This window comes from Vicugna pacos, chromosome 11, assembly GCF_048564905.1.
Source record: "Vicugna pacos chromosome 11, VicPac4, whole genome shotgun sequence".
Classification (NCBI taxonomy): Eukaryota; Metazoa; Chordata; class Mammalia; order Artiodactyla; family Camelidae; genus Vicugna; species Vicugna pacos.
In genome coordinates, this window is record NC_132997.1 from 53,288,078 (window position 1) to 53,307,635 (window position 19,558).

A 19,558-nucleotide genomic window follows, 5' to 3' on the forward strand; every position below is an offset into this window, starting at 1 on the left:
TCCTTCCAAGTCCTTGGTAATCTGGATAATTTACTTTCTCTGACTGGTCAAAGAAACAACTTAAAGGAATTGAAGCAACCATAAATAATAATTCTCAGTGCAACTCTATCTGCAAATTACTAGACATACTGAAATTAGGCATGAGAGATTATTTACAATCATGTATTGGTTATTACTCTAATAACAACAACACAAAATAACATCTCTGCCCTTGAAGTTGGTCTTTATTATGATTATTTTGTACATAGCAAAATTAAGCACTAGAATGGCCATGAAATGTAAATGTAAATCAGCAGAAAACCCAAATTGCCAAGTTTATGTTATTAATTTTGTTTAATAAGAGCTTTTTGGAGGGAATGCCCCAAACTTTATTAGCAAAACTGAGACAATAAATACGTGCTAAGTGAGACTTAGAACATGCTTTGAATAACTAGGTATAGATGGCAACTAAAAAAAACATAAAAATTGTTTTCTAGTTCTCTACTTCTAGTTGGTAGTTATGGCAAAAAATATTTTATTAAGTCTTAAGAAAATTATTTGTGAGAACCAGATTAATTTGTTTTATTCATTAAGGTGATCTAATTGCTCATGGACTTTACTTTAAAGGTCATTTATCTCAGTGTACTAAAAACTTCCTAGGTACTATGGGAAATCTCATAAAATACTCAGATTTTCAAAAAAAAATTCTTATCTGCTTTCTAATTTTGCATGAATAGTAGATGGAAGGAATCCAATTACTATGTTAACAAAAAGAGGCAGCTGGATTGGCTATTTGGTCATCATTCACTATGCTTATATTGGGATGGAGTCATAGCCAGGGTTTTGTTTAATTTAATTTTCTCTTCTCTACTAATTTAGAAATGTTAAGATCAGAGAATGTTTCCAAGTCCAGGTGGTATTTAGCTTAAACGACAAATAGATAAGCATAAATGCCATTGTAAAATTAAGATCTTTAAGTACCTTAAAATCAGAATAAGGATGCACATGAATCAAACTTAGGAAAGATCCATCACCTCTTTTCAGAAACAAATAATGAGCAGTTTTAATGTTGAGACATTGATATATGCCCTGTTTGATTTGAACATTGAATGTTTAAAATATTATCAGTAGTAAGATGGTAAAAGAAGTCAAATGCTATAATTAGTCAGTGAATAATTGTATTTAGAACTGGATTCCACCTCCACCACTTATTATTTGAGAAGCCTTAGGCAACTTACTTAATCTTCTAGCACCTCAGTTTCCTCATTTCTGAAAAATGGGGAAGATAATTGTACCTACCTCATAGGATTTGCTGTGAGAATTAAGTAAGTAAATACTCTTAGAACAAAACCTGACTCCTAGCAAGTGATGAATAAATGATAATCACCATTATTACCATTATTATCATAAAAAGCTGTATTTTAAGTGAACATCTTTTAATCTGGCTCTGTGAAGTCATAGGGAGTGAAGAATACACAATTGTGCTGAGCTATAAACTCTAAGGAAAGGCCAAAGGCTGAATGGGCCACGTAGACTGATGACTCAGACACAGCAGCAGTTCAGGTTTCCAGAATGATTCAGTCCTTGGCGTCTATCCTGATGCTGACAACAAGAATGCCAATTAGTGCCAAGAGTGATGAGGGTTTTTTTTTTTTTTAACATGGGGTGCTGTTCATTAGAGATTCAAATCAGATCACTTACACCTTGTATAGAACACCAGTAGTGATCAACCAAGTTCAGATTCAAACCAATGACATAGAGGTAAAATGCTTCATATCTAGTTACTATGCTCCTGAACCATCTGCTTCTGAATTCTAAATTCTCAACTCACCCACTGCCAAGGGCCTAAACATAGCTAAAGGATTTAAATTATAATCTGATCTGACAACCCAGGTATCAAACAAGCCTACTTTAGCCAAATAAGTAGAGTGGTGACAAATAACAGAGCAGTATATCCACTCTGGTATGTGCTTTATGACAAGAAAATAATAATGGAAAGTACTGGACAATATCTTATTTCTCATCTGATCTAAAGAAGGATGTCAACATAAGATTGGTATAAAATTTAGGTTAACAGAACTATTGTTAAGGTTAAGTGATTTAGAGAGGAGAAATCTAGGGAAGTGAGGGATATCTTAGTCTTTCTATGATCCTGAATTGTCTAATAAACTAATGTTGAATGTATGTAAACACCACGTGATTTAGTTCTACTAAATGAATGCTACTAATAATGATGATGAACTGGGGCAGATATCAGATACAAAGAACAGTGATGTTTTACATCCTATTATTTAAATGCTCTTATTACTAAAACAATATTTGAAAAATATTTTTTTGTTTTTACTAGCTATTTCTCATCAGAGTCCTTTTAGAAGATCTGCATTAATGCTTATGTTTTATATATGAAGAAACTGACATATAGAAAGAATAATTAGCTAGTTGGAGTTACACAGCAACTCAATACTGAAAAAAATCTGAATATTTAGATTTTTATTAGCATAGAGCACTATTTATTGTACTTATCTTCAAGTTTTGGTGAATTGCGTCCACATGCATAGGCTAAAATGACTTAGAAATTACTAGAAATATCAGTTGATTTGTATACAATAATTTTCACTCATGTCTGGATTAAGTTCTTACCAAAAAAGGAAATGTCTTAGCATAATTCTGTTCTCTTTTGATATTGTGGGAAAAGGTCCTAGTAAAACTTTGTTTCCAAATAACCTATTCTTTTTTTAAAAATTGTTTTGAATTGTGATATGTGTTTAGTTCTGTAGCACTAAGTTCATTCATGTTGTACAACCAACACCACTTTCCATCTCCAGAAATTCTTTCATTTTGCAAAACTCAAACTTTGTACTGATTAAGCAGTAACTCCCCATTCCTCTTTACCTCCAGCCCCTGGCAACCGCCATTCTACTTTATGTCTGTATGAACTTGACTACTTATAGTTTCAAGTAACCTATTATGAACATCTAAACATGTTTTCTGTTTTTAAAGAAATCTTAGGGGAAAATTCCTTACATTGTTTATTTCTCATTAGTCTTTGATGTAAGATTCGGTAAGGTTTCTGCCTTGAGGGTCCACATTAGGCTGGTCCTAGGTACTCTCAGTCTGTAGAGTTGTGAAGTGGTTAGTACTTCAGATGGAAGACAGGGGCCCCCAGTCTGCAGTGTGATTTATGATTGGCTCTCCTGCTTTGCCGGTGCCTAGGATACTTCTGCAAACTATGGCACGAGTTATTCGCGTGTACTGCGTTTCATGTCTTACATCCTGTCACGTCTTACATCTTTGCACAGTTACAACCACCTATTTTTTTTTCCTTTTCTTTGAAAGTTCTAAAGAGCATGACCTGGTAAGATTATTTCAGGACAGCATAATTTACATATCACAAGTGGAATTTTATTTGTGATAAAATACTGCTGGCCCTATTTTTATAGCATGTCTTCGTTAAGAGTTTTAAGCCATTTTTATAATACTTGAGAGCAAATACAGTGAACCTCAGCAAGGCCGAAAACAGGTTCCTACTTTTTCAAGTACAAGTATACCTATCCACATTAAAAAATGTTGTGGATCTCCCAAGTGATTATAAATATAATTTTTTATCAATTGATTTATAAAATACATAATGAAAAAAAGCAACCATAAATTTGACACTTACTTCCAACAAATTTACGTTTTATTAATATAACACTATCCAATAATAAGATGTTTATTCTGTTTTCAGACAAGGCTTGATGTACACCTGGATACTTTACAACTGCTTCATGGCCCACCAGGGTCTTGCTCACTAGTTGGAAATCACTGATTTAAGGGAAAAAAAGCAGGTTCTAATTGCAGCTCTCTCTCTCACTAGCTGGATGACCTTGAGCAAATCATTCTATATGCTTCAGCTCATTTTTTCAGTTACTGAAAAGTGTGGAAAATGTTTGTTTTGTTTACTTTCGGAGATTACAATGAGTAAAAAATATATAAAAAGTATTTAAAAATCTAAATGTGATATATAAAACAAAAAGCCTTGAAAAGTGACATATTAATAGGAAAGAATTTCATACTATAGTAAACACGAAGGCATCAGCAGAGCACCTCTAACACACTGAAAATTAAAATGGAAAGTCAACATACAGTGACTAATGTGTGTAAATTTAGGCACCTTAAGAGAAGGACAACCATCATTCTGGTGTATTTATAAGGATGCTTGTAAAGAATTTTGTAATAGCAAAAAATTAGAAACATACTTTTTTTAAACATGAAAAGATTTTTTTTAAACAGTCTTCAAAACAGTATTTATAATATGACCCTGTTCTAGTTTTTAAAATTCTGGAGTACAATATTCTAAATTGTTAATGGTTATAACTAGGTTGTGGAACTCTGGGATATTTTTCTCTCATATTTGTTCTTAGTTGGACTTTTAAATAACTTCTAATAAGTGTGTATTATATTTATAAAGAGAAAGAATAATAAAAGTTGCCCCCATAGCAGAAAAAAAAAATCTTCAAGGACACCAGTAGAAAAAAAGGGAGCAAAATTTGGCTGTAGCCTAACTGATGGTATCTAGCTATCATCTATTTATCCACCTACCTACCTATTTATCAAATATATGCATGTATATAAATATACATATGTGTGTCTGTATCTATATTGAGATCTATAGCTATACCTGAAGAGGTAATCAGAATGACAAGTAAGAAAGGGAAATTAGAGAAGAATCAAGCAGTGTTGATCCAAGAGGGCCCTATCTGCTCCTGATCGTGGTGCTGGCAGCCCCAGGCCAACATTGTCAGATGCCATGACTGATTATTTACCATGTTCCAATTCATGCTCATGCAGTAGCATTCTGATTTCCATTGAGTTTTTTTTTAATAGACTTCTTTATAGAAAAAAAATTTATAGGAGAATATGACATTTGGTTTGCACTAAAGCCATCTTTCTCATTGTAAATTAACAAATTGGAACTGTGGATGACCATTACTCTTTCAGAAGTTTGGTTAATGTAAAATACGTTGCTAAAGAATTGCATCATTGTAAGAATTTTTGAAAAACAAGTTGGGTTTCTGAGCTTGGATAGTTGAGGCCCAGACGATGAAAACTGGTGATTTCATCAAGGTAATTACAAGCTGCAAGTTTTATGACAGTAAGCCAAATGGACTTCCCTAAGAAGCAATCCTGTAATTCAATGTGCAAACCTTTAGCATGAAATAAATACAAGGTAGGTGTATCTCGGAGACCTTACTATATGATATTTCAACAATATGAACAATAGGGATGACATTTTAGCTATGATCCAGCCTATCATTCTTATCTTGGAGTTGTAGATAATTGAAGACCAGAGAAAGTCAGTTATCCAAGATTGTGGCTGATATCAGCTCAAACTCTCTTTCCTCCAACTTGAAATTATAATTGGTGCCTCCTTGTCCAGCATATGAAACTATTTTCCATAGCCTTTATAAAATAATATCACAGCTGTAAAACGCACACATCCATGACTATATCTCTTTCCTGTTTTGAAATGCATTTATTGAGTAACTAGTATGTTCAAAGCACTCTGCTAGGTTAAGGTTTTCTTCAGATCTACTCTGTGTTTTATAATATGAGTAAATGTTGAACACTGGGAGCAAATGTTTAACATTGGAGGAAAATACAGCTATTTACTAAAAATCTAATACCTGCCAGGCACTGTTCTAGATACGCTACATCTTACTTCATTAATTATTTTCTAAATCCTTAGGATATGTACTATATAAGTTCTCTAATATTATCCTAAATGAGTGCACTTCATTCTATCAGGCCATATCCAAGATTATCATTAAGTAAAAATTGTTGTTACTGAAAAGCATTTATTAATCATATAATTATATGTAGCACTGAATTGTCACTGTAATTGAATGATCTTAGAATAATAAGTTATAAGTACTCACTCCGAATGGAAACTAGACGCAATGACAATTTCCCTTTAGGACGAATCATCAGTTAGTACTCCCAACAGAAGAGGTTCTCTTCTCCCTTGCTACACATTACGCATCCCCCACCCCCTGCAAAAAAAATTCACAAAAGATCACATAGTGTATCATTCCATTAATATGAAATGTCCAGAATAGGCAAATCTGTAGAAACAGATAGTAGATTTGTGGTTGCCTAGGGTTGTAAGTGAGGGGATTGTTGGAGGGAAAGAGGAGTGACTGCTACTGAATTTGGAAATTTGGGGGAGGAGGGGGATGAAATATTAAAAATTGATTGTGGCAAAAGTTGCAAAACCACTGAATTGTGTACTTTAAATAGTTGGTTGAATTGTGCGGTGTTTGAATTATATCTCAATACAGCTGTAAGTTTTAAAAAGTTCTGAATTTCTGCTGTCTCATTGCACAATCCCTTCAGATTGATCCTGTGAGACACCCTCACAGGGGTGTTTTGTCATTAATGAGTTATAACTTAAAAAAATCATATAAAAATGAATTCTAGCATAGAAGATAGAAACTTATAGAAATCATGGTGAGTGATAGATAAATACCCCAACTGGGAATAACTCATGTGCATCATAAAATAGATCACTGGTCTAGTTCTTTATGAAACAGTAACACACTGAGAAAATCCTGGCCCCCTCCAAGATTCTGTTGTCTGTCCTCAAGCAGCTCAACCACTCTGTGCTTCACTCATGAAAAAAGCACACTGTTGCCCACCGAGTCCTATTTGTGTTATCTCTCATCTTTCCTTTTTGGCTCTGCAGAATCTCATTTATTTTTTATTTCACTTTCCTCATTCCTATTCCACACGGTTTTACAAATTTTCTAGGACGGCCTCCTCCCTTTACTCCAACACTTGGGGGGAAAAGAACCAACACCTACACACCCCAGAGAGCCCCAGTTCAACAAGGTGGAAAGCAGTGGTTCACATGAGTATCTGGGTGAGGCTGGATACAAGAATACTTTCATTGCTCTCTTAATCCTTAGATTCCTAGAGGCACCTCTTTCCTGGGCAATATTAAATCTTTCCATTGTCTGGATATCCCCTTAAGAAATCTCCCAAGGTGAGTTACTAGGGAGGGCCTTACCTGGCACAAACTGCAGTGTTTCTCCACAGGAGGGTTCCACCGGGGCTCCTGGCCCTTCACCTCACTTGTTGAGTGCCGGGAAAGCTGCTGTGGCTTTCCCTTCCTGGGCTTGCCCATCCTGCTAATTTTAGGCTGCTTCCTCATGTGGCTGGGCTGCCATGGGTATCAGAGCATGTGGCTCCCCTCAGAGGAGCTATTTTCTCCTATGAACCTCATTTATTTGTTTATAGCTTCTCTCCCTTCTCCTACCCATCCTTACCTCTGTGAGGTTGAACTATTTCATAGTGAAAATAAAGTATCTTTCAGAATTACGTTCAATCTGAATTTATTCCTAAATTCGGGAAACTTTAGATTTTAGTTGTACTTTCCAGTAGCCAGATTTCAAATCATGTTTATCTAACAAATATTCACTAGCTTTCCTCTGTGGATACTATGTTACAGTGATGAGCAAAGCAGATGTGTATTTGACTGATATAACCTTGATAAAAGATTTACCAAACTTTCACTGTGTTCTGTACTCTCTGTTAAGATGTGGGAATAACAAATCAATAAAATAGATCCCCTGCCCTCAGAAAGTTCACAAGATATTTCAATATACATAGAGATTCAAAGAGATAGGGCTTATGAATTCCTGAGATTTTGTTTTGATATAATGAATGGATTCACTCATTCAGTTAATCAGTAAAAATGGACTTGAGATTATTCTATGGACGTAGTACTCTGCTAGGCACTGGAGGGAATAAAAAAAAATACAGGTCCCTCCCTTAGAAAATTATAACCTAAACAAGGAACAGTTGCTCAACTGACAAATACTTAATATATGTTTATTACATACATATTCAGTCTTTTCCACTGAGAGCTTCTTGTCTTTTTTCCCTAGAGACATTGTTTTGAACAACTTTTTACAATAAATAACATTTTCTAACAATTTATTTCTCATATTTTATTATTCAAAGATAAAAATTTTGCCAACTAGAATTGCTAATACGAAACAATTTGTATTCATTCATTCTTAGGGCTACAGGGGTGAAAATATCCATGTTGCTGACCTTGAGCTAACAGTCTAGTGAGGGAGAAGACAGGCAATTGATTATGTTGCAATGTGGCAAGCTCTACAACAGCGGATGGCACCAGAGAGGAGGGAGTCTCCCAACTGTCACAGACAGGGCAAGTCTTCATAAAGGAAGTACTGCCTGAGCTGAGTCTTGAAAGATTGTAACTTCAGAAGGTTGAAGGAACAACATGAAAATGTAAGAAGATGTGAAGGAGCATACTTCATAGCTCATAAAATAAAGAATCTGGCAAGGATAAGGTTGCAGAGGAGGATAGACTTGATTATGTAGGATGCTGAGTGCCTAGATAATAAAGATTTTAAGAAGATGTGATCAAAACTGCATTTTAAAAAGATCACCCCAGTGGCTGTGTGGATGAACCAAACAGCCAAGACTACAGGTAGTCCACAGGCTGTGGCAGAAGTTCAAGCTGGATTTGATGATAGTTGGAACTTAGGTAGTGGTAGGAGGGAGGAATGGTTTAAATAATTACAGCTACAAAGCAAAGAAATTATGTTATCATATATATTACAGACATAATCAAACAAATTGCTTAGTAACTTGAAGGATATAAACATACAAGTGCAATAGACAAAATGAATAGGCTAGGAAGCAACTGAAGGCTCTCCTTTATATTTCCCCCCGAGCATTTTGCTATTTTATGGAGCCAGAGGGGTTGAAGAACCTGGAAAAGCCATTCTAGGCAGTCAGTCAAAGCAGATGATGACAATCAATGTAACAAGACACATCTGAATACATTCAACTTAATAGGATTTTTTGAGGTGATGGAGATGTTAATGTATGTGGTAATCATTTCGCAATGTATATGTGTATCAAATAATGACATTGTACATCTTAAACTTATACACTGTTATATGTCAATGATATCTCAATAATGCTGGAAAAAATATTTTTATTCAACTTGAACAGAATAAGACTGAACATATCCATTCTTTCTTTATATGTGTAGATAACTGGCCCTGTAAGTTCATGGTCTGGGCATGTCTTCTACATGAACATAACTAAGCTCCCCAATACTTAGAAAGAGATCTTTAGCACCTTGTTGAGTAAAAACTTTAGAATTCTCCAAGATCCACTGCATAAACTTACATTGATTTCTATGTCTGTATAACATACTTTAGAGTATGGAAAGATATCAGAGTGATGTTCAGTTAATGTTATCAGTGTGTATCTCCTGTGGTGGTATTTCTGTCATTTTCTTCTTTATATTTTACTGAATTATTTAAATTATTAACAATAATTACTAATGTTTTAAAATAGAATCTATTTAAATTTCTTAAAATGAGAATTTCCCATACTGAACAAATTTCATTTTAAACCAAAGAGTTTTACTTTAAGTAAAAGAAACCATCTTATCCAGTCTATTTGCAGCTAAGAGAAGGGTGATAAGGTGTTTCACCCCTACTACAGATTAATTCAGTGTATAATTATATTCTCTGATGATGTAGTACTTTAAAAAAATGTTTTCCACACTAAGAACAATTCTAACATTCACCATTCCATGGGATTTCTATTTTATTGTCAACACTCTCAGAGCTTGCAGCTGGGAGCAGTGTGAAAGCTGTTCTTTGGAAGTTAGCTTGCTGGGTAATACTTCCTTTTAAAGATTGAACAGATGAAGTTTGTTGTTGAAAGTGAACAGCGCACAAGCCTTCAATTCACCTCTTCATATCCCTATGTTTACAAAGAGTAATTTTTCTCCTTTTTAAAAAAAGTAAAACAGCAGCTTGGACTGCATGGCATTTTCCTTGGGCAAACATTTCTGTCATTTTAATATGGTTAAACTGTATTTAGGCAATGTGGAGGTGGCAACTATAATTTGTCTTCTAGGAACACTCTGTCCTTTCTAGTCACTAATGCTCAACTGTTCTTTCAGGCTATCAGATCTGACACTGAGACTATAAAATGTATTTTCAAACTCTAATGAAAATCTGTCCATAAAAATGTTTGTGTTTTGTTTATTTCTAAATGCCAGCTATTATGGCAATTTATTTCATTTTTCCAAAAGAAGTATGAGTAGCAGTACACATTTTTTTACAATTTTTAGTCAGTGAGTATAAAAGTTATGTGTATGCTGAAGGCAACCAACAGCTGGTTCTAGAGTACATAAGGCATTCTGGGGGGTGAGGGAAGTGGGAAGGAAGTTTAAAAAGCTTTCCTGTCTCCTTACATGTGTGGCTTCTGTGCTGCTTTCATAGGATTTTTAATACTTACTTAAGAATCTGAAATGTGTTGTCAATTTCCCTTATAAAAATGGTGATTGAATAAGATACATGGCAAGTCTGTTTCTTTTATACTATTACTCTGAAAGTTATTAATAAACGATTCAATAGATGAAGATAATCATGCTGCAGTTAATTTCTATTCAAAGAAGTAGTACTGTTTATTTGACTAAAACCTGTAGTTAAAATTAGTTTTAGTCCTGATCCTATCTGAGGGCAGTGAGGCATGCCATGTATATGTGTATATGTATGTGTGTGGATACATGTGTGTTTGTGTGTACATGTGCATACAGTATCACCCTTTGATTTGATGTAGGTAATTTTGCTAATTTACTTTGGTATGGGACTGGGCACAAGGAACAAAATAAAGGAAACTTTCCAGATTTCTTATTTCTGACAGCTAAATTAGAACTTTCCAACCTCAAATATCTTTATAAGACCCTTTGAAAACAGTAGTAACAAAATAGTTCAGTTTGCTACCCAAAAGTTTGACTGTTAAGCCCTAATAGTTGAGATTCCTCCTCTTTATTGCTATCTTAATTTTCTTCTTTAAAGAAAAACACATAGACTTTAAAGAGTCATATAAGTCGAGGTCCCACACTTCATACTATTCTCTTTGCTGATGCTCATTATTAATTAGAACTCGCAGAATTCTCATCTTACAGTTGCTGTGGAGTAAAATTAATTCTAAAGCATAGTTTATCATATAGTTAAGACTTTGTATTTTAAAACAATTTTTATTCTTAACTGCCACAAAAAACCTTACCGCCCTCCCCCCCCCCCCAAAAGACAGGCTTTTTGAGCTCATTCTCTGTTTAGTAACTGGAGTGATCACGCTGTAATTTCAAAGGCATGAACACATCCCCACATACTGGTCAACAGCCACATTACATGTAAATTTTTTCAGGCTTAATGCCTGTTTGAATGCCAGCTGAATTTCTATAAATAGGGGACGTAAAACAAACACAAAGAAATTATAGAGAGTTATGAAAAGAGAGCATTTTAAAAATGTTTCAGGTATTCATAATATGATCATTACTACTGTTTCACACTGGGACACTGAGAAGAAAATTGGAGTCAGAATGTAAATTTAGAGCAGGAAAGGAGATTAGTATAAATGTGAGAATGAAAGTTGAGAAGAATTCTATAATAAATATCCAGATTATTATTTATGTTGTTGATTATGTAGCATATATCATAACATAATATTATTAATAAAATTGTTTTGCTTGCAGCTATTAAGAAGAAGGGCAAAATTCCTTCTGTGCTTTCTCATTTATATGGCAGAAGAGAGTTCTTTCCCCTGTCTCTTTCACCTTGGGACTAGGTCTGTACCCGCTAGAACAACAGAAAAAGGGCTTTTTATAATGCAATTCAAAAGGGAGAAAAAATCTTTATGGGCTGAATTGTGTCCCCCTCAGATTCATATGCTGAAGTCCTAACCTTCAATAACTCAGAATATGACTGTATTCAGAGATAGGGCTTTAAAGAGGTAACTAGGGTAAAATGAGCAGTCCCTAACCCACTACACCTGGTGTCTCCACAAGAGGAGGAGACTAGGGCAGAGAGAACACAGAGAGGGAGGAATGACCATGTGAACACCCAGGGAAAAGAGGGAAAAGGTAGCCATCTGTAAGTCACAGAGAGAGGCCTCAGAAGAAACCAAACCTGCCAACACCTTGATGTCTGACTTCTAGCCTCCAGAACTGTGAGAAAAATTAATTTCTGTTGTTTAAGCCAACCACTCTGTGGTATTTTGTTGTGGCAGCCCTGCCAACTAATACAGAAACATACTCTTGGTTTTTCAAACATAAGGTCAAACAGACCACTTGATTCTTCCTAGTCAAAACCTGCCCTCCTTCTTCCCTCACCAGCCAAACTCATCTTGTTAAGCGTCCTCATGTCAGAAAACTACCTGTGGCCCAGAACCCCTCCCATTCTCTAATCCCCTACAAACCTTCCATCACAACTCTGTTAATCCTATTACCAAAGTGTGTTTTGAATGTACCTTCTTCATTTTATCTCCATCACAACCACCTGAGTCCCCACCACTATTATCTCCCATTTGGATTACAGCAAAATCCTAAATAATCTAACTTTGTCCATTTTCACCCTCCCCTAATTCAGCAATCCTGTTCAGTTCAGCAGCAAAAGGAATCTTTTTCTTAACAAATAAAATCGTTGCCCTCCTCTCCTGGCTTAAAAACCCTGAGCAATATTTAGAATAAAATTCCTTAATGTGCCCTTCTTGATCTAGACTCTGATTGCCTATCACCAAACATATCTTGTACCCCTGTGCTCCATCCACACTAATTTTCTGTCAGTTCCTGGAAAATGCCATTTCTTCCTGCCTCAAGGGCTTTGCTTTTCTCCCTCCACCTAGAATGTTTTCTCATCACTGTCTTCACAGGGCTTGACCCTTCTCTTTGTTTTTAGTTTTAATAACAACTGCTCCATTGAGGCCTTCATTGTCCATTCTATTTCAAGGACTTACTGCTATTCTCCATCTCTATCCCTTGCTTGTTTCCTAGTATTTATTACAATTTGAAAGACTTTTATTTGCCTGCCTCTTTTTTCCCCCTTCCTATTTCTACTACTAGAACTGGGAAGGCAGCACAGAGTAGGTGTTCAGTAAAAATTTGTTGAAAAATCTTGTAAAAGATCGGACTGCCTTGTGTATATTCCAGGCTGAAGCCATAATGCTAGGTCAAAGACCAAGGAGAAGGGATGTCCATGGGGCCCATAGACAGGGGATTAAAAAAGCAGAACTCTCCAGATGGAGAGACTCATTGAGGGACTGAAGAAAAAAATGTGCAGGCAACTGCTTGATTGAAGGCTCTAACCTTGGAAAGCAGGAATGTGTAAAATGACTACAGGAGGCTTTTCCTGTTGTCAGCTCAAGGTGCAGTCCACAATTTGCTGGCAATAAGTGATGACCTCTTTTGGACAGTACCATCCTGTCCTTTCAAAGTTAACAGTAAAAGGATCACCTTCCATACGTGCCATTTCCCCATTGTTGGAACTTACGTTGTTTAAAATTTTTGCTATTAGAAATAACATAGCAGTAAACATCCTTGTTCGCACTTTTATTTGCCTACCTCTTTGTATTTCTCTCTCTTGCCTGCTAGAATTGGGAGAGTGGCACATAGTAGGTACTCAATAAAGATTTGTTGAATGCATCTTTTATTTCCATAGAACAGAGTCCAGAAGTGATATAATGTAGGTAGTTTAGTGGAATGTCCTACAATAAATACTGCTATTATTACAAACTATTGTTAAGTGAAATTTACTGACTCTTGAAACATATTGCCAAATTTGTTTATAAGAAGGTTGTGATAATTTACATTGTTGCCAGCACCATCATTTAATTCAATAAATAATTTTTGAGAACATACTGTAGGCCAGGCAGGACTGTTCAAGGTATTAGGGAATAGAGCACTGGGCAAAACAGACAAAATCCCTGCCTTTATGGAGTTTTCATTCTAGTGAAAGAGACAAACATTTATATATCTATGTATATATTTATAGGTTGTAATTGATTATTTTGAATGTATCTATATATGACATGTAATATAATAAATATTGTACATTTAGGTATTATACAATAAATATCAGGTAGTGATAATAGATACGAAAGAAAATAAACAGGATAAGATTATAGAGAGTGAGGGGGTACTTTTTTTGTGTAGGGTGGTCAGGGAAGACTGGAGAGGTGACATGAGCAGAGACTGAAATGAAGGAAGTGAGGTGGGGTACAGTACAAGTAGTATGGCTGGATGGGAGGTAGCAAGAGGAAGAGTGGGACGGAATAAAAAACCTATTTTAGTGGTACAGTCTGAGCATTAGTTTTTTTTGTAAATGAAAATAACACAATAGGTAAAACATAGTTTACTTTTATTGTAAATTAAAATTATATCATGATTGGTGATATGGAATATTTTCCCAGATGTTCTCTTGCTACTTGCATTTCAGGAGAGATAATATTAGTTATAATAAAACTAACGTTTACAAAACACTGGCCATGTTCAAGGCCCTGTACATATTATCTTATCAAATCCTCACAACCCAGTGAGCTATGGATTATTGACTTCCCTCATTTATAGAAATTGTGACTGAGAAGTAATTTTCTATAAAACAGAGCATGAGTAAATGTCTGTAGATGTCTTTGGGAGGATAGGACAGAGGTCTAAGTGGCTATAGGTTCAGGCTCTGAATCTAGATAAACCATCGTCGGACATCATAATCATCATCAATACCTCATGCTGCTTTTATACAACGAATTCACATTATCCTAATAACCTTCTGATCCTATGTTTGTCTCACTTTAAAGGTAATCATTGGCTATTTTCTAAGATCCTGCATCACAGTTTCATACATTTATATGGTTAAAAGAAACATCTATTTCAGTTTCTACAAGCAAGACCTATATTTTAAAATATTCTAGAGAGAGATATATCCATGTGGCTGAGATAGGTGTCCGAACAATTCATGCTCTCTCTTCCATGGCATAAAATATTACCTGGAAACCCAGGGGTTATGTTTCCCAGTTTCCTTGTATCTAGGTGTATAGTTCTTGCTTCTGTTATATGTGCAGAAGTAATATGTGGCACCTCCCAGACAAAAGATTTAAGAAGCTCCTAATGCCCTCATCTCCCCAAGTTCCCGGAAATAAGTTTTCACTGATTAGAAACACCCGCTTGGAATGTTAAAAAGGTAAAATACACTCTTATTTTGTTAACACTCACATTTTAGTGTTTGTTGTAGCATCAAGTACCTGTCTTAAAGATCTCAAATCCCATAACTTCCCCTTTAATGATATATTCTGAGACATCAAGTCCTTAAAGTTAAAAGACAACTAAAGTCCTACAAGGGCAATGAAGCCATCAAAATAAGACTAAAGTATATTTCATGGGCATTACCACCACTCCAATATTTAAATTATGCTTGCTTTGTTTAAGTATCTTGTCATTTTTACACTTATTTCCGTAACATTCAGAAATAAGGATGTAGGTTGAATTGGGTTGCCCAGATCTAACCTCCAGTATCTGAGAATGTGACCTTATCTGGAAATAGGGTGCAGATGCAACCCAGTTAAAAAGAGTTCACAATGGATTAGGATGGGTCTTAATCCAATGACTGGTGTCCTTATATAAGAGGAAAATTTGGACACAGAGACACAGGAAAGAACACCATGTAAGATGGAGGTGGGGATTAGAGTGGTATGTCTGTAAGTCAAAGAATGCCAAGGATTGTCAGCAACCACCAGAAGCTAGGAGAGAAGTAAGGAAAAGATTCTCTGTCTGAGGCCCCAAAAGGAAACCAATAACTATTGCCACTTTGATTGCAGACTTCTTGCCTCCGTAACTGTGAGACAATAAAGTTCTATTGGTCCAAGCCACCCAATTTGTGGTAAATTGTTATGTCAGCCCTAAGAAACTAACACACACATTCTTAAACATATTCTAGCACAGACAGTTCTTAATCTGAGATACATTTTTCATTGAGATAAACATGGTTCATTGTGGAATTCTTTCTAGGTCCTCAGCATTCACTCTGAAGTCAAGGTACAAGAAAAGTCTAAGGTAAAATTTCAGGAGTGCCTTGTTTGAAGTTTTCCTCCTTGACTGGTCTAGGAAATTGTTTGGTTTTTGTGAATCTGGCACTCTAGCCATACATATTACTTAATTTTCTCTCAGTGAAGGAGGCCCTACATTTTAAGTTTCTCTTCCAGGGAGAGTGCACAAAGTGATGGCAGCCATCATTTCATCAGGAGCCTGAATTGGTGGTTTTGACATTTAATGCCATTAGCCTCCGTCATTGCCGTGAATGTATCTGTCAACCTCTGATTAGTTGAGGCTAAGGGATAAAATTAAAGATTTCACCCACGTTTAATATCTATATTTATGACGTTTGACTGCTACTTCAAATTCTCCTTGGAGAGAAGTAGAATAAAATAAGAGACTGGAACCAATGATCAAAAATACAAGCCCAAAACGAATAAATTTTCTTCACTTAAAGGTCCCTGTGCACGCTGAAACGCTGTTACAAGACAGACCAAACCCCTCCATTCGTCTTGCAAACTACAACTTCTGTATTTCGCATTTTCCTCTTAAGGAAACGCAAAGCAGCACAGTGCGCAGGCGCCCGGGTTGATGTGCCCTGGGAAGATTCCAGCGCAGGCGCGCGGGCCGGGAAGTGGGCGGGCTCGCGCGCGTGCTCTGAGGCTCACTTCCGGCCGGCCCCTCCCCCTCCCCCGCGTTACCACCTCCCCCTCTCCCTTCTCCCCAGTCTCTCCCCAAATCTCCCCACCCCTAGCGCTCTCTGCCTTGCTTGCCTCCTGTCCTTCCCCTCCCGCTCCATCCGGGTCGCTGACGGCTGTCTTTGGACTGGACAGCGGTGGCGGCTGCTTTTCTCTCGGGAACCCAGTAAAGTTTCACAGGCGCCGAGGAGCGGAGCAGCGGAGCAGCTTCACCGACGCCGGAGGAGCTCTAGTTTTCGCCCCCTCTGGCTGAAGGAGGAGGGTCCGGGAGCTGGAGACCTGCTTCAGCTGCCGCGCTTCCTCGCTCTCGGGGGAAGCGCCGCCCCCCGTCGGCCTGGGCTTCCCCTGCCTGGAGGGGCCGGGTGAGTCGTTGCCCCGGTGGGTTCGGGGTTGTGTGACGGCGTTAGGGAGAGGGGGCAGGCCGCCTGGGCGGATACAGGCCGGCCTGGCCCAGGATGCTTTCTCAGCGTTTCCTCTGGATTGGGGGTGGGGGACGAGGACAGTGTCGGGGCCCCGGGGCTGGAATGTCGCACCTCCCTGGGGAAGGGCCTCCCTGGGCCTGAGGGCCGGCGAGGGGCCGAGCCTCGTCCGCTGGCCTCTGCGGCAGCTGCGGGCGGGCGGCTGCCCTGGTTGACTGATCGGCCCGCGAGGTTGGGTGTGTGCAGATGATTTCTCTCCCCCGGCCCCCCGGGCTGATCCGAGTGGATGTTCTGGGAATGATGGAAATAAACTGCTTCTCATTCCCCTACCTGTTGCTGGCGAGAGGACGCCTTTCCCATACCCCTCTGACTTTTTAAGGGAAAGGCTGGTTAAACCCCGTGCTCTGGAACCGGGAGTGTTATTCCTACCCTCTCCTTGAAAACAAAACCAAAAACAAAAACAGGGGAGACGATGCAGAACTCTCGGGAACTATCGAGTTCTGATGCCCCAAAAGAATGAAATCAAACTTTTCTTAATGGATGGGTCATGGAATGAGATAGCTTCAGCGTTTGCTAGCCCGCAAGTAAAAAAGTTCGGTTTTGAAACAGGTTTTGTGTAAGGAATGTGGGTGACTACACCGGGAATAAGACTGACTTCCTATAATTGAGTTATTTAATAATGCAATATCTCTAAAAATCTGTGTAGGTTTAGATGAAGTGGACTCTTTGTTATCCTTGTCTTTAGAAGAAATACTTAGTCAGTGTACTGGAAAGTTCTACAGATTTCGCCACCAAACTATCAGTGTCCCAGCCCCCATTTCTATTCTTGAAAAATCGGCAGTGCCGGAGTTATTTGCAGATTTTTTCCATCTTCAAATAATTGTCTCAGAGGTATAGATAGATACAGATTGCCCTGGGGAAATACTTTTCAGTCGCGGTTACCACTCAAAATAGAAAATGTTGAATTTGGGGGAGAATCTTGATTTTTAAACTGCATACTATTGTATTATAGTTATGTACATTTTAAAATTAAATTATTTTAAGTATTCTAAAATATTTAAAATTAAATCATTTTAAAATTAGTAAGGTTGGAATGTTACTATTTTGATTTGTAAAATATGATCTTCGGAGGCGATATTCTTAAGATCAAAGCTTGACTAGAGAATGAGAATTTTGTCTGGAATCTATTAATATGAATAATTGGAAGAGTCATTTAAGTTGTGGGATATTTAAAGTTTTTATTATTGGTTTTATTTGTAGTACAGTTAAGAACTTCAATTTTCTATTGATGTTGGGGTAGGTATTAGAAGGTCTAATTATTCTGTGACTGGAGGGAGATTGCAAGGTTTTATGTTGTTGGCTAAATTTTTCCCTGAGTATATATCTGATTTGGGGGGCAAGGGATAGATACCTTATTCTTGCTCCCATTTAAATTATTAAAAGCAAAAAGAAAAATTTCATGAAGGTACTTAATATTTCAGTTAGTCTATCATAACAGTCAAAACTAGTTAATATTTTAAATTTTTCAGAGGATAGTGAAGAGATGTATTTTCTCTAAACATTTCTATATAATATATTTTAAAATACACAAGTGATTGTTTTTTGAAATTGAATGATAACTTAGGTAGCCTATTATAAACTAGATTTTATGTTTATTACATAGTGATTATTGTAGCCTAGCTCCTGAAAGAACAATTATACTTCATGTTTCCTTTGAAGTCATATTAACTTTTTTTCTATCTTCTCAGACATAGGGATACCTCCAACTTTCCAGTGTTTCAGAAGGGAGTTTTGTGTTGAAACTGGAAGACCAAAAGAATTACAAACATGTTGTGCTGGGGAAATGCATCTTTTGGACAGCTAGGTTTGGGTGGAATTGATGAAGAAATTGTATTAGAGCCCAGAAAAAGTGACTTTTTTATAAATAAAAAGGTCCGAGATGTAGGATGTGGACTCAGACATACTGTATTTGTTCTGGATGATGGAACAGTGTACACATGTGGATGTAATGATCTAGGACAGCTAGGTCATGAAAAATCCAGAAAGAAACCAGGTAAGTTGAACATGTTTTTGTTTTCTATTTCTAGTAATTATATCATTTAAATTTGAAATAGCAAACAGTTTTTCTAGTCTTAAACTCATATATATATATATATTTTTTTATTAATTTTTAAAAGCAAACTAGGAGTTAAATACACCTTTTACATTTGCATGCTTCTAAGTACTTTCATTATTTTGTGGTTTCTTTTTTTAACTACTGCTATTCCCTTATTGTTTGAAGCTGTGGTTTCAGAACATAATTATGGTGATATAAAATAATAGAGAAAACCAGTCTGCAGTGTGTAGATCTTCTTTGGTACTGAGTATGTAGGTATAGAATATACAGTATGTAGGTCCTCTTTTATAAGTGCTGTTCAGCCACCCTGGGCACATTTTAAATGCATAATTTACTGTGTTGTTCTTCATACAGCAGAAAGGGAAAAAAATTAAGGTGAAAGCTTTTGACTTACACTTAGTTGCTTAAAATATATCTTAATTTTTCATATGTTCTCCCTATT

At 36.7% G+C, this 19,558-nt stretch overlaps 1 protein-coding gene across 5 annotated transcripts in view; it reads left to right on the forward strand.

The window, feature by feature from the left end:
- Positions 1-16,571: 16,571 nt before the first annotated feature.
- HERC4 (HECT and RLD domain containing E3 ubiquitin protein ligase 4) overlaps positions 16,572-19,558 on the forward strand; it is a 142,951-nt gene continuing 139,964 nt past the window's right edge. For 2 of the 5 annotated variants that reach the window (XR_012077394.1, XR_012077395.1), the window contains exons 1-2: positions 16,572-16,943; positions 18,749-19,053. Coding sequence is in view for 2 of the 5 variants with exons in the window: in XM_006212920.4 (XP_006212982.1) it covers positions 18,828-19,053 (226 nt within the window). In the remaining 3 variants the exon portion in view is untranslated. Of the gene's footprint in view, positions 16,944-18,748; positions 19,054-19,558 lie in introns of those variants that run through there. The other 3 variants (XM_006212920.4, XM_015246652.3, XM_031682197.2) reach the window with 2 other exon arrangements.